Raw genomic sequence first — 19,982 nt, 5'->3', positions numbered from 1 at the left:
CTGGCCATGTCATTTATCACAAGATTTAGGCAGATGTTGGCTCGGGCAGCTGTGACTACGTGGGATTTGCATGACAACCCTGATTCAGTTTACAAAACAACTTTGGGTCCACATTTTTGGGGTTGGGTTAGGGGTCAAATGTAATGATTACAGCAAAGATATCTGTAACCATGTGGGTGTACAGCTATGGACATGTGCTAATGTATAATTAAAGGTCTGTTGTGGCTTGAGAGTTAGAATCTATTTTTTATATATATTTTAGCCTGAAACTACAAATCCTTTCCAGAACACTTTACTTGGTTGTATTCATTTTCAATTATTTAGCAGTAATCCATCACATACAACAGTTGTTCCTGATGTGCAGCTGTGACAGAAGCACTTTAAAACACTTTGTTGCTTTCAAGATGTCTGACATCAATAATGATGTAATGCAAAAAGATTCATGATAAGTCTCGAAAATGATATCAAACACAAAAACTGAAACATGAAGGAAAAAAAATAATGTTGCATTAAAAGTATGTTCAGCACATGTCTCAGATTCTGATGTATGATTAATGCACTTAACGCACTCCAACGCGCCTGCAGCTGTAAACAATGAAATGACTGATGAGACAAAACACAAACTGTGATGATACTGTTCAGTTTAACATTTCTATAGGTTGATTTATAGACAGTGGTAAAAGAAATAATGAGTAAAATATTTAAAAATTCAATATAATAATGTAAAAATATACAGTTTGTACTTAATCAACTAAAATGCGCCAACAGCAGACTTCATATAACATAAGCCCCCCACCCCCCCACTTTTCCTTCCCTATGTCTCACTGCCTCTTATTCTCCACCATATGACAAATCTTTAAATAGGCATAGCCAAAGATTGTTTCCCCAAGAGGACTCTTGGCTGGGCATGAAAACTGCTTACTATCTAATTCATTAGTTCTGGTGCATGATTGAGGTCAAAGCCCTGTGGCATTAGCTGACACCGGCATCTGAGGCTGAGCTAACATCTCTTTGCGTCGCCCCTCATCTAGCTAGCAAGCGTCCCACAGATTGGTTCTCTCGCTGTTAATGTCCTGTTGTCACTAGAGGAGAGTTATCCTCATGGGGGGTGGAGGGGGTGAGGTGGAGGGGTGGGGGTAAACAACACACACCGCCGCAGATGCCAAGTGCCCTGGCTTTTCCATCTGCACAGCAACAGAGATGTGTGGGTAAACAGACAACAAGCTCCTAATCTCCTGCTGGGTCTGAGGGGACAGGATGAGACCAGAGAGATGGCCTGCAGCCGGCACCAGAGGGCAAACTCATCAGGACCTGACACGTGTGCCAAAAAGTTTCCTCTCAGGAGTGATGGGAAGTGCTTTAGAAGTATTAGGGATAAAGCAGCAATATGCATCCAATTCATTTATGCTTGCAGATAACAGCAGCAAATATGAAGGATTTGTGGTGGTGTTTTGTGTCGGACTACCTAACTGACGCTCATTTTTCACTTGCTTAAGGCAGAAACAGCTATTTACAGTATGATCTCATCTGTCTGACCAATATTTTTGGTTTTTGTTGTTTTTTTTTGCTCTGCTAGGAAATCGTCAACTTCAACTGCCGCAAGCTAGTGGCCACCATGCCTCTGTTTGCCAACGCCGACCCCAACTTTGTGACGGGGATGCTGAGCAAGTTGAAGTTTGAGGTCTTTCAACCCAATGACTACATTATCAGAGAAGGCACGGTGGGGAAAAAGATGTATTTCATTCAACATGGCGTCGCAAGTGTCATCACCAAGTTCAATAAGGAGATGAAGCTGACAGATGGATCATATTTCGGAGGTAAAAGAAAAAACTACAAGCAATCTGAAAATGGCTTTAATCCATTTTTGTATTTGTTTTCATAAATTTTCCCCATGAAAATACAGACATGAATATATGTTCCCACTGCCACGCAAGAGCACCAATCTGACAGTCACACATGCATCCCTATAGAATGATCATACACTTATATATTGAGACATGAGTCTAGCCTGAGGTCTTGCGTTTGATGCCGTTTGAAGTTCCTGTTAAGTTATTGTAGATATAGACTCTCATTAACCAGTGTTGGACGTTAGTCAGCTTCCGCAGTTACATAACCTCTCATCTGGTTGTTGGAGTATGCCAAGGCATGGATCAGGCATCCCTGAGGACTCACACAGAGGTTCCTCCCCCACCCTTCCCCTCATACACTGACATACGCACGCATGAACTCTTCTCACCCTCCATACGTTCCTGCTGCATATACTTGGCACTAACAAGGAGCAACTACTGGAGATGTTCATGGTGTGTAAAGTCAGAAGCTATTCCCTCCCTCTGTTCTCTGCTTGTGCTTTCATTCTCCATCTTCCTCTCTCTTTCTTCTTTGCTCAGGTCCCACTCCCTCACCGAAACATTACAGATATCATGAATTTTTTAAACGTCAAATGTAATTTCATTGCACGTTGTTTACTCTGACAAAATCTGTGGACAGAAATTGTCGTGTCCATGTGAAAGCGAAGCAAAGTTTCCTATTTTAGAGGTTCTTGCATTTTTTATCTCATGAGTTCATCCCCACTATGGAAGGAGGCTGAGGAGTCTAAGAATACCTTCACTTTGGTGTGTCTGCTGCATGCAGCTCAAGTCTCACAGGCAGGCTAAGGAAGGCAGTGAATCAAAAAAGAGATGAGTCGTCTCTTTTTTCCTGCTTGTTCAAACCATGAGATTGCTGTCACAGACCCTCTCATCATGCCATCTAGTTGCAAGCTACTTGTTTTAAATATGGGATTGCCGGAGGAGGTGGGCATCTTACTGTAAATTCAGCACAGGGTGGACATGACATACAGTAACATACATAAGATATGTGGCAGTTGCAGTGCAGCAGCACATCACATTCAAGCAATCCGTTCTCTGGTCTGGAGCTCAGAGATATTCTGCTAAAGAATCATTGTCCAGATAAAACCTTTGGCCAATAAGGCTCTGACAAATGGATCTTACTGGCAGGGAGTGTGGGTGCATTTATCAAACAGTTTGAAGTGAAAATGAAAAGAAACCAGCAGCAGTTTAACTGGCTATCTTTTCCATTCAGAGGATGAAAAGTAACATTGGTAGTAAAGAAGACTGAACACAGTGGTGAGAATTCTGTGGGGTTTTTTTAGTTTAAAGCTCAACTAACAGAACTGGTATGTCCAAAAAAAAAGGGGGGGTTTCACAGGCCTGGACACTGTGCACCCGTGTCCACTTGAAAAGGTGGTCTCAAGTACGGTTCATGTGTACTCAGGTACGGTTCACATCAGGTGTGAAAACTGTACCAAAACATGTAGGCTGACTGCTGTTTAGAGTATAGTGTGTGTAGTGTATTTATGGGCAGATCACAAACCAACTAGGTGCACACCACCACCTACTGTACTGGAGTGTGTAGACACGCAAGTGTACTGTTATGAAACGTTGATACTAATACAAAAGGGGCAATTGTACTCAAGCATAGTACAAAGCAATCGTGCCTAATATGAAAACAACCCCACCCAAAATTTACATTAAATTTCATATAATGCAACGAAAAGCAGCTAGTCCTCACCTTTTAGAAAATGACAGACGTCTGCCATTTTTGTTTGGAAACTGACTCAAACGATTAACTATTTATTAAAATAGTTGCCAACTGATTGACTGTTTGAGATGAACTGAGCAATTATTTCATTTCTAGACTGGAGTATACTGGATGCATGTGGTAAAAATGGGCAAATTGCTAGGCTCCTTGCAGGAGATAAGGTGCTAGACTAGTCATTAACAGGAGTCTCAGTGAAAACTGACCTCTGGGGAAAAAAAGTTAGAAATCCAGGAAATGTGATGAGGCAGCTAGACAGTTACTGCTTTTCAGGGAATTTTGGATTATCTTTTTTTTAAGCTTCGTCTAAAATATTTCTAAGGTGAAACTACTAAATATTAACTGTATTAATTTTTTTTCTGTCTGGTGTGTTCTTATTCAGTGCAGAGATTCCTGAGTAACAGCTTGTTCCATAATGATTTAGCAGAATACAGAGTTCATAAGCGCATTTAATAATGCAAATAGCTGAGGGAGAGTTTACAGTGGAAGATCGTGTCAGCATCCAAAATCAGCTCGATGAAATGGGAAAATCATACAGAGAACATGGAGTAGATGTCCCCATTTAATGAATCATTTAATCTTTTAATTAAAAGATATGTGTTGTATCTGTCCAAATAATAAAGGGTGCATTGCTCATTTTGCTGAGTCCTCTCTGTGCCTGGCCACCTGCTGTTGTCTTCTGCCCAGCTGGTATTTTTACCCGTTTGTATGGCATTAGTAGATGAGCCCTGAGTTGGGAGCAGCTGGCTGTGCCAGGCACCTCACTCTTCCCCCCTATTTCTCTGATGATTCACACTCCCCTTACAACCAGGCCAAACTGTGGCCAGAATGAGAAATCAGTGAAGGGGACTGAGACAGAAACAGAGGGAGGGAGAGCGAGTAACAAAACTGAGCCCAGGAACAGGAAACTATTAGCATAGTAATGAGCAGGACATCTATGAGGACAGTAGGTCACAAAGCACCTCCAACCATGGTCAATGCCACACCTGCATGCTAAAAAGGTATCATAGTAATCACTCCTGGGCCTCCGTGAATGGGATTACATATTGGTACCACAGCTCTGTAGTGGAGTCACTCTGAGGCCGAGGGACTAATGGAGTGTAATGCTAGGACACTGATAGACGGATGAAAATCCCTATTGAGCTTGAATGTCTTATTCATATGGGACTCCCTCTCCTCATCCCAGTCATGGGAGGGGAAAAAGGGTAGGGGAGCTGGTTGCCATGAGAGTACGTGACACATGAAGTGATTGAAAATTATCCACAATGCTCCTGGGGTTAACGGTAATGCTTTGTGACAAGGCAACAGACACGTGTCAGACTGCATCATGTGAAGTGTTAACAGGGCCTTGCCTCTCACACACACACAAAAACACACCTTGAAATAAACGTGTACACACAAAGGTCTTCCAGGTGACATATTATCCCTAAGAAAGAGTTTTAAATGTCTGCCCATTCCCAGACTGAAATTCTGTCAGTTTGTGATGTACCAAGGAGGGTGAAGGGTGAAAGTAAACAAAAGTTAAATATTCACAGTCTGTCTCAATACTCACATACCCATATGTACACCAACAGAGTATACTGTTACAAATCTAAATCAAAGTATCAGCAGTCTGAGTTAGACTAATCAAGTGGATATCTTCCAAAGTTAGTCATTTTAGTACGAAACTGCCTCTGCATCTTATCAAGAAAACACTGTCCAGGGAAACACACAGAGACAGGAGTAGATATGATGTATGGATACACAGTGGATGTAAGCACAGCCTAAAAATACAGACTTTCCTGTTCTTTGTTAGCTCAGTGTCAGCATGGTGCTTTCATGTTTCAACCAACAATCACTCACAACTGGAGTTCAGTGTAGTCTGACAGCATGAATTAGCACCGTTTGAAGCTGCTATTCCAACAGAAGGAAAGCAAAAAATAGAAAAAACTTTTTTTTTCTTACACCATTGTTCATGATGGTAAAATTCAGTTAGAGAGTGGTGCGGCTCCCTGACAAAAGTCAAAGCAGAACAAGCAAATTGTCCACTACATTGATATTTGTGAAAGGCTTCATATTTAACATACAGAAACGAGAACATCAGACTGACTAACTACAAGGAAGCTAATAAACATTATTTTCCTGAACGTCAAAGTGTTCTTGTTTTAATATTTTCATGTTTTCAATATCATACAACATCCTAGCAACCACTACAGGGCTTTCTGGTATCACTGGGTGGATAAGTGTAGTTGCAGTTATATCCAAAGAGAACAGCAAATTCAACACAGTAGCCAACCTCGGCACTACCCTTTGACTACTGTATTAGGGAACAGTTGTCCATATGAACTGAAATGGCAAAACAGTAATTAGATGACTCTGGTGCTTGAGGGAGAAGCTCATTTTAACTATGAAAAGTTTCAAAACTGTACATGGCACAAGTCCAAATTTAATGCCATGGCAGGCATCTGTTGTTCTCAGCTCAGCCAATTTCACCTCTCTGGACCTGAGCCACTGGCCGCTCACTGTCAAATACTACATGTCCCTCTTGATGTAGCCACACAGAATGTCATGGGAGCTTGTTGAGGGCACAGTCTGATTTTTACCAACCACTCACACTCTGTCTTTCTGTGTTGTTTCTCCCCCTTTGTGAAATTACATTTAACAAGACACATGTTTTTCTTTCTCTCTCTGTCTCTCATTTTCTCTGTGTGTCTTCTTGTGTTAACAGAGGTAGCGCTTAAAGGGAGCTTTTCCATTATAACAGCACTAACACCTTATTCACACCCACAGCTTGAGAGTGTTGCTCTCACATCTTGCACAATCTGTGCTCTATTTTCATGACAGCTCATGGCATAGCCAGGAAAGATCACACCACAAGTTAACATTTAACGATTTAATTAAGATGGAAGTTCTGCTGTAGACTAGGCAGAAGTGCAAATGTGGGTGGAGGTTGAGCTGTGTTGGTGGTTGAACAGGACTGAACAGAAACCAAGAAAAGTTGATACATAGAGGGCAAAGCTTCATTTGCTTCATGTGCAGCTGAAAGATAAAGAGGTGGAAAAATAAGCCAGGATGAATGAATAAGAGTTGGATATAGGAATTTGTTCACTTTCTTCCTTGTGTCACTTGTATATGAAAACACAGAGGAGATCAGGCAGTGGATACCAGGTTTTTAAGTTTCATTACTGAACCAAAAGCACCTTTCTCTCTCAACAGGGGTTTAGTTTGCAATCATCTAATCGCTGTTCCAAAAATGTTATTACCCTAAGTCATATTTCACATCCTCCTAATACTTTAGGCTGAAATAGGCTTTGTGTGCACAGTCAGTGTGTGGGATTCACAAAGTTGGGTACATATTCTTCTTCCTCTCAAGCCCCCTGACCAATTTAAGCATTTAAATCTGAGAGCCAATTTGTCATCCTAAGTAACATTTCCACTCAGAGATGTGACAGGAGATTTGTCTACTGTAGCAGATTTATTAGAGTGACCAACCTGAACAGAGCGCTGTGCCCAGTCCACTGTGTGGTGTACTGATAGTTACTTTTTAACACTGATCCTCATCACTAAATGCATTTACTCAAGTACTGTGCTTGAGTACAATTTTGAGACTTATTAGTATTTCAGTTTTATTCTGCTCTTTACTTTTACTCCACTATATTTCAGAGGGAAATATTGTACTGTTTACTGTAATACATGTATTACTTTTCAGTTTAAGATTTTATATTTAAAAACCTATGATGTCTTATAAAATGCACCACATTCTTGAAAATTAAACCAGTGGTTTGCAACCTTTTTAACTCATTAACGTGTCTAGTTTAGGCCCCTTGTCATGTCTCAGATGTTAATGAGTTGACATCAAAGAAGAAGTGCTGTTTTTGGCTCTTCTCAGATGGTTACATGTAAATGAGGCACGAAGAGGTAAAATTATTCAAAATTTAACAAAATAGCTCAGAGAAAAAAAAAACAGAATAAAAAATGCCTCTTTCACCACTGGTGGCAGTAATAAAAACTATACCTACAGGTACAATACTGTTTGTTTTAGTTCAGATTTTTAATCATATTGATTATTGTCTCATCCACATATGGGTATATTAGAAATTGGTATTTTAGTGTCTGTAGTGCGCCTGCATTTAATTTTAGAGGTAAATGTGGCCAAACACATACACAAGCAGGAAACATGATGCATGTTGTTACCTGACATTAGGGGAGTACATGGTTAGTTTTAATGCATTGCTCTGTTGTTCTTTACACAAAGCAGCCTCTGCTCTTCACATCTCTTCATGTCAGAAACCACAGTGACTGAACAGGAGTACAGTTTGCTATGTAACCAAAGCCCTGTTTCCTTATACATTACATTTGAGAACTGATGCATTGATGCAGTGATGCAGTGATGCCTGACAGGGCAGGTTTTTTTGTTTTGTTTTTTTGTTAAGCTGACTACTGTATCATATTATGGGACCATTAGCTCTCTGCAGGATGATGAATTATCTTTGTATAATGCAAGTGACAGCACCACTGATGGGCCTTTCATTTTATTTACATTTACATTAGCTTCTGCTTCTGAACCTTTCTCTACTCAAGGTTCATCTATATGGTAATCTGTACTGTAATTACTGGGATGATCTTATTTGTGTCCCCCTGCACTCTTTCTTCATGTGTCTAAATGTTTTACACTCTCACTCCCTGTTTTCCTTTGTGCCACACAGAGATCTGCCTGCTCACCAAGGGCAGACGAACAGCAAGCGTGCGTGCAGACACCTACTGTCGACTCTTCTCTCTCTCTGTTGACCATTTCAATGAGGTGCTAGAGGAGTACCCTATGATGCGACGCGCATTTGAGACCTGTCGCCATTGACCGATTGGACCGCATCGGTAAGCCTGCCTACATCTAACTGTCCTGTCTGATTGGTCGAATCTCTTGCCTGTCATCGTGCCTTGTTGTCTTGTCTTTATCAGTATTTGTTTGCCTCCTTTCTTCATAAAAGCATTGTGTCTGCCATCTTGTGCTGCATGACCTGTATGCTATCTGTTTTTTCCCCTTACTTCCGTCTCTTTTTTTTCTTTTAAACTTAAATAACATTAAAGAAAATTTGTTGTAACCACCATTAATCCTTCTAAAGAACCAAAGTAGCGTTTTGTGGTTGGATTAACTGGAAAGGCAGTGCATGTCGCTGTCCGGGAGGGAGTCAGGTCGCCCCCTCGTTGGTTTGGTGTCGACCCCCCCACTGGATGCCAGCGAGTGGATGGAAGCTAACCTCACATGCATGTGTGTCTGGCCCTCTTTCCACTCATCTGCACTCCTGGGTATGAGCAGCACCCCACCCCATATCAGAGTTGTCAAAAATGACCAGACACAAACCCCCATGAAAAAAAAAAAAAAAAACAGGAACAAAAGAGCAGGGCCAGGTGACATCAGCGAGTTATTCCCACAACCACCAGGTCCAGCCCAGTTTGCTAACAGGAGGCAGGACCCTGTAGAGTTTCATTCAGCTATACCCACATCATCAGCAATACTTCCTTATTTTCACAGTCTGACAGATCAACATTTATAGAAGAACTTGGCCATGACAGATTATTGATGACACAGAATAAGTGATAAAACACATAGGTTTGTTACAGTTTAAAAAGGGGCACATGTATGTAACACAAACAGGGCAATAATTGGTTGAATTGACCCTAATTTTCTCCCCCTCCTTTTGGTAGATGTTTTTAGTATGTTTTATTACTTTGATTGGAACTGACACATCGATAAATTAAACATGTAGAAGATTATTTGATGTTGTCTAGAAAGACGCACAACATATGTCTTTGTCTTTGCTTATATTTTGCTTCATTAGAACTATGTATCTTTTTTAAATAATAATGTTCTCTTTTAATCACCTTTTTATTTATAGATAACTTGACAATAATAATTCATTAGGTTTCATGTAGGAAAATTTAGGCACACTTTGTTACTCCTGCATTTCATGCGCAAATGTCAGTGTCACATTCATATAGGAAAAAGCATTTAGTGGTTATACTGTAAGTGTATAATGATGATTATCTTCATCATGTATTGATGTCTCTTCTCAGCCCATTTTCTCTTCTAAACAGAGCAGGCAGGTAGAGATTGTAATGTATGAACACATGTGAATAGCAGTAGTTAATAATGTGAATAACAGTCAGTTCTTAAAGTTTTTTTTTTTTTTGCAGCTGAGCCAATGTATGCTGTCAATAAGGCAAAAACTTGCATGCTGCAAAGTATGTGGCGATCCTAATGTTGGTGCGTTATGAATACTCTGACAACAGGGTACAAGTCTGACTCGTGCCTTAAAATTTCTGGCAACTAGCAAACAAAACTCTTCCCCTTTATTTGACGAACTTCTGGACAGATCACTCGGACCAGGTTGCCAAATAAACACCTATAAAAGTCAGGAGGACACAGGCTCATACATACAGTTATGTAATTATCAAACATCAAGTTTATAGAGCTAATCTGGGTGCAATTTGCTGAGGGGGACGGTTTTCTATATCTCTACCTCTGCTGCTGGGATTTAGTGATTAATGTTAGTGATTAATTTTGGCATTTCCAGCCAAGTGGCGCTATCCATGGTACTGAATGGGAAATTTTATTCTGCCATGTCAAATTAGCATTTAACCTTTAATTTTTTATGTTTAATCGCATTCCCCATGTGTCCCCATGTCGACAGGAAGTGAAAATATCGCATTAACTACTTAAGGAATCAAATTTTATTCTTAAATATTCTTTTTAAATTCTTGCTATTCTTATTAAATATTCCAAAATATTCTGATGCTGTGCTTAAGTTTAAGTACCAAAATTTTATAAATATTCTATAAATGCTGCTGCTTTAACAACAGGAAACAGGAATAGTCTAATAGGCTTCATAGCGTATATAAGCCCACTGTGGATCATTATTTATTTTTTAAAAATAGTTCAAAAACATACCCCTCTGATTTTTTTCACAAATTGCACCCAGGTTATAATTTATCAAGTGTGCAATCATTATATTATAATTATTATATTTGTATTTTTTTTATTGGCTCTCCAGGAAATAGATGGTGAAATCATTTTTATGCAGCTCTCAGTTTTATAGCACGCCGCTTCCTCCACTGTAACACAGAAACATAAAAATCTATAATAATTTTCACTGTTAATTATTATTTCTCATGCAGATAGAAATTAAATTCATTAAATAAGCCATTTTAGAAATGATGTATGGCTCATATCATTGACATATATGGCTGCTAAACGGACATAGAAGCGGCTCATCATCATAAACTGGCCACTCCTTATCAATGAGCAGCCACTGGCTTTACCATCAAAGCTGCCTTTTCTTCAACAAATTTACATGTCTGCCGATAACACTAGAGCACATAATGTTTATGTGACTGATTTGTTACCATATTATATTGACCAGAAAACAATAATATAACATGTATGCAAAATTTAAGTTGTATTTGCGTAATGACAGTGTGCCATTGTTGTCTTATATCATATCAGTGGTTAAGCTTGCAGTCTGTATCTACTTTTCTATCTGTTACTGTTGTTTTTTTTGTCATGGCTTTGTATTTGTGTATTATTTTGCCTGACACGGGCTCGTCAGTATTGAATTGCTTTGCAACCCCAGTGTTGACTCAACATTGAAATATTGTAGAGTGAGGCAAGTCAGCAACAAGCAATGAACAAACAATTTGGAACAACACCAGTCCAAGTCAACCAGAATCCAACAACATGTGTGTCACTGTTGAGGCAACCTTTTCTCCTCAGAGTTATGTTCGTATACAACTATGTCTTTAGGGGTCATATCAAAACATTATCTGCTAAAATGTTCACACCCAAAGTCAAACTAACTATAAAGCAAAAATTTTGTTTATCAGCATTTTATTCCTACAACATCTGCTCATGCCAACTAAAATCACGGATATGGTATGGTTACTGTTAGGCAAAAAAACCCAAAACTACTTGGTACAGTTTAAGTTAAAGATTGTGGTAATGTTTAAATTTTTCAGTGCTTTGCAACACTTATTTCTAGTTTAATACATGACACAAACCTTCATCTCTGGCTTTGTACTTCCTTTAAAAACTGAACACAAATAAGTACAGTAAGTGAATTAGCTGCATATGAACATAATTCACGGGAGACAAGGTTGCATTTTTTTGACTAGCATAATATAAACCAAAAAAGAAAAAAAAAACAACAACACATAAGTGTAATGCCCTGTAGTGAAGTGTATGGATTTATTTTCACAACTGTACGCCCTTTGACCTCAACAGTCTTAATCTACATTTGCCCTTTTTACGAGAGCTACCAGCTAAGTTAGCTTTTCACTATAGCTATAGATGTTAGAAAACGAAAGCTGCCCCACTCTGACTGACACCTCTCAGAGTGATATAGATTGGATCCGTCCTTTCAGACTAACCATGAAGGGGGTTTTGTCTCATACGAGGGAAGATACTTTGTCATGATCCGTGCTGGTTGTATCGTTTCTATATATGAACTGCATTTGGTTACATGCTTGTCTTGCTCTAAAAAGGAAAAGAAAAAAAAAGTAACCATGCTTTGAAACCAATAACATGTTGCACATTTGACATAATCTTTTATCTATCTAAAAATTATTTGACCAGGAGTCCGTCTTGAGACGAGCACATCTCGTTTTCAAGAGTGTCCTGGCCGACGAGTAGGCATCAGGTAAACACTTTATTCCAATTCCAATATTCGAACAGGGACAAACTGACCTATAGAGGCTTGCTAAATGGATCCGGTCTCAAAATCATCCTCCAAGAGTTTGACCTCTTGCTGAAGGTTACATTAACTGTTTAACTCCTGCATCAGTTGCACATAACTCAAGTCACCCACACTAGTCCTGCAGATGTTTTGATGGACACATTCAAAATGTCAACAACTAAGACAATCAAGGAAACAAAGAGATCTCATTCAGTGTTACATGCCATGTTTATTTTGGAACCGATTTTCCACAGAATAATCAGCTGGATTATGAACACATACTCAGCTCTATTGGTGTGACATTTTTATTTGATCTTTGAATTCTTTGTTCAAAGTGTATTCACGGACGATCACGTCTGCAGATTAGTAAAAACTTTACTAATGCAATGCCACATACAGTTTTTGTTACATGCAGAAATCCCATTTCATTTTTTTTATCCATGTTTTCACCAATTTAAAAAATTTTGTTTCTGATTGTCTGACTTGAAATATGAATCATGTCTTTTCTGTAAATAATTTGAGAAAAGACACCAATGACACTACTGACACTAAGCAGGAAAAAGTCAATCTCATCTTTTGGCTTCTACTGTATTTGGGCACAGAGCTACAGTAATGTCATGTTGACCACATGTGGAGGGCAAAAGTTTATTTAATCCATTAAAAATCATTTTTCTCACACACATTTACACCAGTTATCCTTAATAACCCTCAACAAGAAGAAACCTCAAGAAGAAATTCATCTCCTGAAGAGATTCAGAAAAAACAGATTATTGGTGAATGATTTATCAAAGTGCATTGTAAGTCAGAACGAAAAATGTGTCATTTCTTTGTGAAGCCTTGAATGCATCTGAAAATGTGTCTTTATTTTTAACAAATACAGCCTTCGTTATTTCTATGATGTTTGTTAACATTAAGATGTTTGTGTATTGCTTGTTTTTTATTTGTTTGTTTGGTGTGTTTGTTGGCTTTCAGGCTGTTTTACAAGATTTTTATTAACAGATATGGGTTAATTACCATATTATTATTTTTTGAAATCATATCGATGGGTGATGCTTGTATATTAAACTAATCTCACTGGTTCTATGGCACCAGGAAAGACAAATTAGTAATACAATGCTGGGATTCCATTATTTTCAAATGGTGATTCGACCCATATCTGATCTACTTTGATTTCAAAGTTTTGTGTATATATAAAAAAAGAAACCTTTTTTTACCCATGAGTGGTGTTAACATTTTGTTCATGTTTTTGTATGTTTTTTGTTTGTTTTCATTTTTTATTTTCTTTTTTATTTGTTTGTTTTTTTTAAGTCAAATCCCTCCAGAGTTTATAGACAGATAAGGTAAACAATGTTTTGTAGACATGTTCAAAAATGACGAAATCACTAGTCCTGTCCGTAGAGATCTGCACTGTATAAATTGTGGGGTAAGTAGTCAGAGCAGGGCAATTACTATACAAGAACAAGGTGTGTATCAGGATACAATTTAAACTCATGTTACTCCAAGTGTGTATATATATATATATATATATTTCATAGCAGGTTGTTTGAGTAGTTTGAGTGGTACTAAAATGTTTCCAGCCTGGTAGTTGATAAGTTAGTCTGTTAAATTCTCCACTTCATCCCATTCAGTTTTGTTTGGGCTGCTGAACATTGAAAGCATAAAAATTTAACTCTGTGAACTGAATTTTTACAGCACTGAATTCTACCAATGCCCAAGAGGCTTTTATAGCCATCCAGATTGTGGCCAGAATCAGGTATAAAAGAAGAAGCAATGAAATAATTTGCTTAAAATTAAGTGTATATATAGCAGTAAGTGTATATATACCTTTTAAAGTCTGATAAATTCTTTGATAATTGTCTATTTATCTTTTGCACATCCTTAACTGAACAATAAAGACAAAAGGGCAGAGAAACATCAGGGGGAAGAGAAACAAAAAAAGGCCAAAGGAGAATCTAGAAAAGTAGCAGGGACAGCAACAGATAGGACAGATGTAACACTGCAATTAGTATAAGATGTCATTTCTTCTGCCTGAACAGTGCTAATTTTCTTTTAAAATGCGCTGAAATCCTAACAATAACCTCCTGTCTAACTACCTTGTTGATGTATTCACAAGTTGCTGTCAAACCAGCAAACATTCACATCCTCACAGGTTCTGTTTGGAAAAATAAAAAATATGTGCTCTCCTTCCAATCTACAGAATTTAACCCTGTCACCTTTAAAAATGCAATCAACGCATACTTGTAAGTTAACAGTAGTCTTACAGTCAGTACGTGGTGTTAGAGTTAGCTCTTTACTACCCGACCCTGTAGTGACTGTTGCAGTCAGAGTGAACGTCAAATGAGGAACTTGATTCTGAGAAACTGACTGCAAAAAAAATAAAAATAAAAAACATAACATCAATCCATTTTCAGCTGCTACAGCAGTCAAAGTCCTGTCTTATAGCTGAATGCATGGCTTGTTGGCAGCCTTGAGAGGAGAAAGCCGTCCAACAGATGCTGCTCAGCGGTAAACTCAGAAATCTTCTGTCCTCAAGGACAGGGCTTAATGATTGATTGACTGTGGCGAAAGCCTTCAAGCACAGTAAAAGTCCGCTCTGTCTTCTTTACCAACAAATAAAGCCTCACAGCCTGTCGATACACAAGGTCGACAGTAATTACAGGAAACACGTGACCTAAATAAATTTAGGTGCAGTCAGTCAAAGTAAAGACGTTAAATGGATCTTTATTATTGTCATTATTACCGAATGCGGCAGTTGCTTCCTCACAAACAGTTTCAAGACGTCTTTTGTGCCTTTAGTACCTCGTAGTATTTTACCACAGGTTTGCTTCCAAAGCTACAACAGTGTTTAAAAAAGCCATCTATCAAGCCTTTATTATTACAGTTTATGACTTATGACAGGCTGGGAAAGAGTTCCAGGCCTGTGGGCTCAAAATGCCCTTTACAGTGCAAAACTGAATCATTTTTGTAAAAACCAACCTGTTTACAGTCTTATGGGAACAATGCATTATTACTATATAATCTTGCAGACAAGTTGGTTAACACGTATCTAAAGTAAATGCTAATCTCCAGAGAATTTAATGCAAACTTTAATGATGAAGATAACATGGCATTCTGTGGTAAGATGTGTAAAGTTTAGTTTTATTCAATGTATATTTATATTTACCATCTGTACCCAGTTCTGGTAAGGTATGTTAGGAGTAGATCTGTGTTGCTTTGTTTGCTCTGTTCTTATTCAACCTTGTTTAAAAACTATGAAAGGTTATTCTAAGTGTCCTTGTGATGTGTTTTAGCCGAGTTGTCGTTGTGATTTAAATAGAGTGTGACTTTAAATTTATTCTTAGAGCTTAGACTTTTTGTCTTTTCTTCTAAAAAACTGTCCAGTAACGTGATGTGTGGGTACAACTCATCAGTATTCTTCTGTGTTTCATCGTCCACATCAGCACCTTCACAGTCTATGCTATCACGTCACACTTTGAGTAATTCTTTGTCTCCTTATGTGTCCTTCACTCCTCTGTATACTTCCCATAGTCATTACCATTCAATGTCCTTCACACTTTATATTCAATATGACAAACATTAGTGGACATTAAAAGATGCAGCTTGTAAGATTAAAAAAAGTTTAAATTCATGAAGAAGAATCTTGTCTTTTGATAATTTGGTGTCTGTTAGTAATCAATGCAAATGTGCTGAGGTCTTCCTACTTAACGATACAAGCTGCATCTTTATTAATACAGTCCTGAATCCTGCCCTTTTCCTGTGGTTTAGTACAACCAAAGTTTGCCATGGCTGTATATGCTCACCTCTCCTGACTGCACCCCAACAGGGAAGAAGAACTCCTTGCTGCTGCAGAAGTTCCAGAAGGATCTGAACGCCGGCGTTTTCAACACACAGGAGAACGAGATATTGAAGCAGATTATCCGCCAGGACAGGGAGATGGTGATGATGGTGGACCGCAAACAGTCAGTCACCGGGATGAACTCAACACCAATGTCAGGAAACTCAATCATTAACTCACCAGCCCAGCCGCCCTTCTCCACTGCCTTCGGCACCAATCAGCTCCAGCAGTCCGCTGTACCCCTGACCTACAGTGCTTCAGCTATTGCCAATGCCTCTGCTGCTCGCATGCTGCCGGTCGCTGCCGCTGCTGCTGCTGCAGCGCAGGGGGTTTATCCTGCTCCCAGTGTTTCCCATGGCAACCTGAATACTTCCTCAACCAACCCACAGACCCCACTTCAGCAGCAGGGAGCAATCATGTCGCCCTGCTCCTTCACGGCTGCCATGTGTAGCCCGCCCGTGCAGACCCCTCTGGCCAGCAGGAGCTTCCAGTACGGCTCGCCCACAGCCTCCCAGCTGTCCCTCATCCAGCAGCCCATTGCCCAACCATCTCTATCCACGCAGCAACAGCTTGCTCAGCAGCCTGCTGTGTCAACTGCAGCTGCAACCTCTGCAACACAGCAGCAGCAGCAGCAGCAGCAGCTGTCTCCTCAGCAGCAGCAGGTCCCTTCACCTCAGAGGGGAGACATCCACAAGAGCACACAGGCTCTTCAGTCAGGCAGCTTGAGTCGAGATGTCCGACACTTATCGGCCTCCCAACCGTCACTGCCACATGACACATCTCTGGGGCCCAGAGCGCACCCAGCCTCAGGAGACTCTCTGGCCTCCATTGTGCCACCAACGGCGGCAGCGATCCAGGGAATGAATCTGCAGAGCGGCATCCGCACCACAGTGCCCCAGCGGGTCAATTTATTCCGGCAGATGTCATCAGGAGCTTTGCCCCCGGTTCGCTCGGCTACAGCAGCAGCGGCCGGCGGCGGCGGCAGCAGCAGCAGCAGCATCATCATCATCATCATCCTCAACCCAGCACAGGGAATCCCCTGGATCTAGGAGAGATTCTGTCCTGAGCAGTACAGAGACTGAGCAAGACAAAATGCGTTTTGCATCAAATTTATGATCCCATTTTTCCCTTTTCATTTTTTAAACTTAAATATGTTTCAATTCAATTTTAAAAAAGGAGATACAGCAAAAGAGATAAAAATGAGGAACTTCAGCATTTTTGTTTCTCTCCAGTTTTCTTCTAAAATAACCTCATAGAAATCCTGTACATACAAGCCCTTGTACTATATTTTAGACACATTGTCTCCCTAAACTTAAGAATGTATATTATACAAACACATCTCTCTTTTCTTTTATGGCATATCTCATATATACACACACACACACACACACACACACATATACACTATATATATATACACACACACACACACACACACACACACACATATATGTGTGTGTGTGAGTGTGTGTGTATATCTGCTGTATGGATGGACGTGTGACTGTGTGCGTGCATGTGACCGCGTGTGTAAAATCCAACTACTATTTGGCAATGGCAATTTAAAAGCTGTAGTATAAACATGAGTCTTCCTTTCTGAGAAATATAAAGAATTATATACAATGTATGAAGTTTTTTATTTTGTTTTCCTTTTTGCTCTCCGTTTTTTTAAACTGGAATGCTTTGTGGATTCTGACAATGATGACTATTTCTTTTTTCTTTCTTTTTTTTTACCACTGAGGAAGAGGAAAATTATCTTCTCCTATTAAGCAGCTTTAGGCACCACTGTGGACAAATAAATGCAAGCAACTCTGACAAATAATCTCAAAAAGCACACACTCATAAAATGAATCTCCTACCAATTTCCTGAACACTCATTTCAGAAACCAATACAAATACTGTAACTAAGTGTTACGTTGCTCTCAGCAACGAAAATACAGTCTGCTGAGCCACTATATCCCCACAGCGGCTCACATACAAACCATGACAGTGTTATGGGTCCAAAGGGAATAGATAATAGAAATGCTGCTTTCTTTGTTTATTTTCGAGTAGAATGGAGTGTGGCGAAAGATATGGATGGATGCTATTGTTTTCTATTTCTGATTTCAGATGGCTGAGATGTTACGTAATGTTGCTTAAAAATTCTGTGTATATTTATAATATTTATAAACTAAAGATTATCACCATTATGCAATAGACTGTGACATAAAGATTACCTATATGTGTGCTGTAAATAGTTTTGTAGATCTAGTATTTACAGATACTGTGTGGTGCATTCTCTATCATAACAATGTCTTACTTCTATCAGGAACCTGGATATCATCTATATGCGACAAAGGTTAAGTGACAAAATACATGTTTCATAAGAGATAAACAAACCTTAATGCAATAGCTAGGCACTACTTGATGCTGAGAAATGCCTGATTGGAGGACATTTAAGAATCCCCCTCTCTCTGTATACTACTCCTAGTCCTAGTATAGTTTTTGATTTCACATCAAGTGAACATATACTATATCTACCTACAATTCAAAGTCATCCTATGAAAGTAAATGTATTTTCTCTCGCCTCATTCCCCTTATCTGCTTAGGATCATTATAAGAATGATTCTTTGGTTTATATTAAAGGACAAACTGATTATTTTATGAAATATATTGTTTAAGGGCAGACACGAGGCTCACATTTTTCATCCACTACACCTTTTCTTTTTTTTAAACCACAATTTATATTCAGTGCTCGTTCATCTGCTTCTTGAGTAAAACTGTACTGTATGCTGTCATATCACAATTACTGTAGTTGAAGAGCCTGGCACAACATTTTCAACACATATGTTTTAGGGTTAAAGGTGTCAGGTATCTAGCTACTCAAGTGTGTAAGGGGACATTTTCACCCAGAGGTGTTTTTGTGCCCCTGTAGGTTGGGGGGAAAAATGCTGGTTTGCATTAAGGTTTCTGTCTCATGTAAATCCATAATGTGGGCTTAGTCACTCTAAATTGACCTGGACTGATGGTGAGGCAGCGAAGGAAGGTCAAGCTGGAATATTGTGACTCTATAAAGGAGGATAATAGCTATTTCAAATATTCTGATCTTACAATAATAACTAAAGTATTTGATGATTCTTCTAAAATAAGCAGCCATTATGGCTTACAGGTCATTTCCCTTAACATACTGTTGATTGTACATTGTTCTCAAGGCCTTACTGTGGCCTTTTTATTCAAGGTCAATTTCTATTTAGAGTCACAGTTTTCATGGCACCAAATATTCTTCCAGTTCAGAGTGACTAAGCCCCCCTTTGAGATACCGTTTTAAAAAGATTACAAGTCTTCACTACAGACTGTGTCGATAGTGTACGAATACAGTTAAACCCACCAATGTCATGAAAGCATGCACTGTCACAAATACTTAAAAAGATACTATCTCAAAAATGTTGACGTTAAATGTAATGTTAGATTATGTTTTGTTCATTGTCTGTCTGCCTAGACGTTTATCTGTGTGTGAACAGAAGCATCGACTTTTCACATGGACATTTCTTAAGTATTTGTGCCTAAACTATAGCCATGTTCCATCCTTCGTTAAGAGTGTGAGCTCGGTGCGTACGAGGGTAGGGGTGGGGTGGGGTGGGGCGGAAGAGTGGGGGCGCGGTGGGTCACTTCTGCACACAACTGCGCATTCATTCTTACTATACTCTACGTGTTCTATGTCTCAGTGTTTTTAGACAGGAAAGGAGTAAGCAATGATGACGGCCAAATGTCTCAAGTTTATCCAATTGGTATCTTTACTTACAATGTGAACTTGTAGATGCAGATTTTTTTCTAACATTCTCAAGTCAAGCTATATAGAACATTTAATG

At 39.2% G+C, this 19,982-nt stretch overlaps 1 protein-coding gene across 1 annotated transcript in view; it reads left to right on the top strand.

Annotated features, from left to right (window-relative positions):
* LOC108874089 (potassium/sodium hyperpolarization-activated cyclic nucleotide-gated channel 1) overlaps positions 1-17,270 on the top strand; it is a 64,181-nt gene extending 46,911 nt beyond the window's left edge. The window contains 4 exon segments of the mRNA XM_018662482.2: positions 1,577-1,817; positions 8,283-8,419; positions 8,421-8,448; positions 16,126-17,270. Coding sequence (XP_018517998.1) covers positions 1,577-1,817; positions 8,283-8,419; positions 8,421-8,448; positions 16,126-17,186 — 1,467 coding nt within the window. The 3' untranslated portion in view covers positions 17,187-17,270.
* The last annotated feature ends 2,712 nt before the right edge of the window (positions 17,271-19,982 follow it).

This window comes from Lates calcarifer, linkage group LG9, assembly GCF_001640805.2.
Source record: "Lates calcarifer isolate ASB-BC8 linkage group LG9, TLL_Latcal_v3, whole genome shotgun sequence".
NCBI lineage: Eukaryota > Metazoa > Chordata > Actinopteri > Centropomidae > Lates > Lates calcarifer.
The sequence above is the reverse complement of the archived record's forward strand: the minus strand, read 5'-3'. Positions and strand labels throughout refer to the sequence as shown.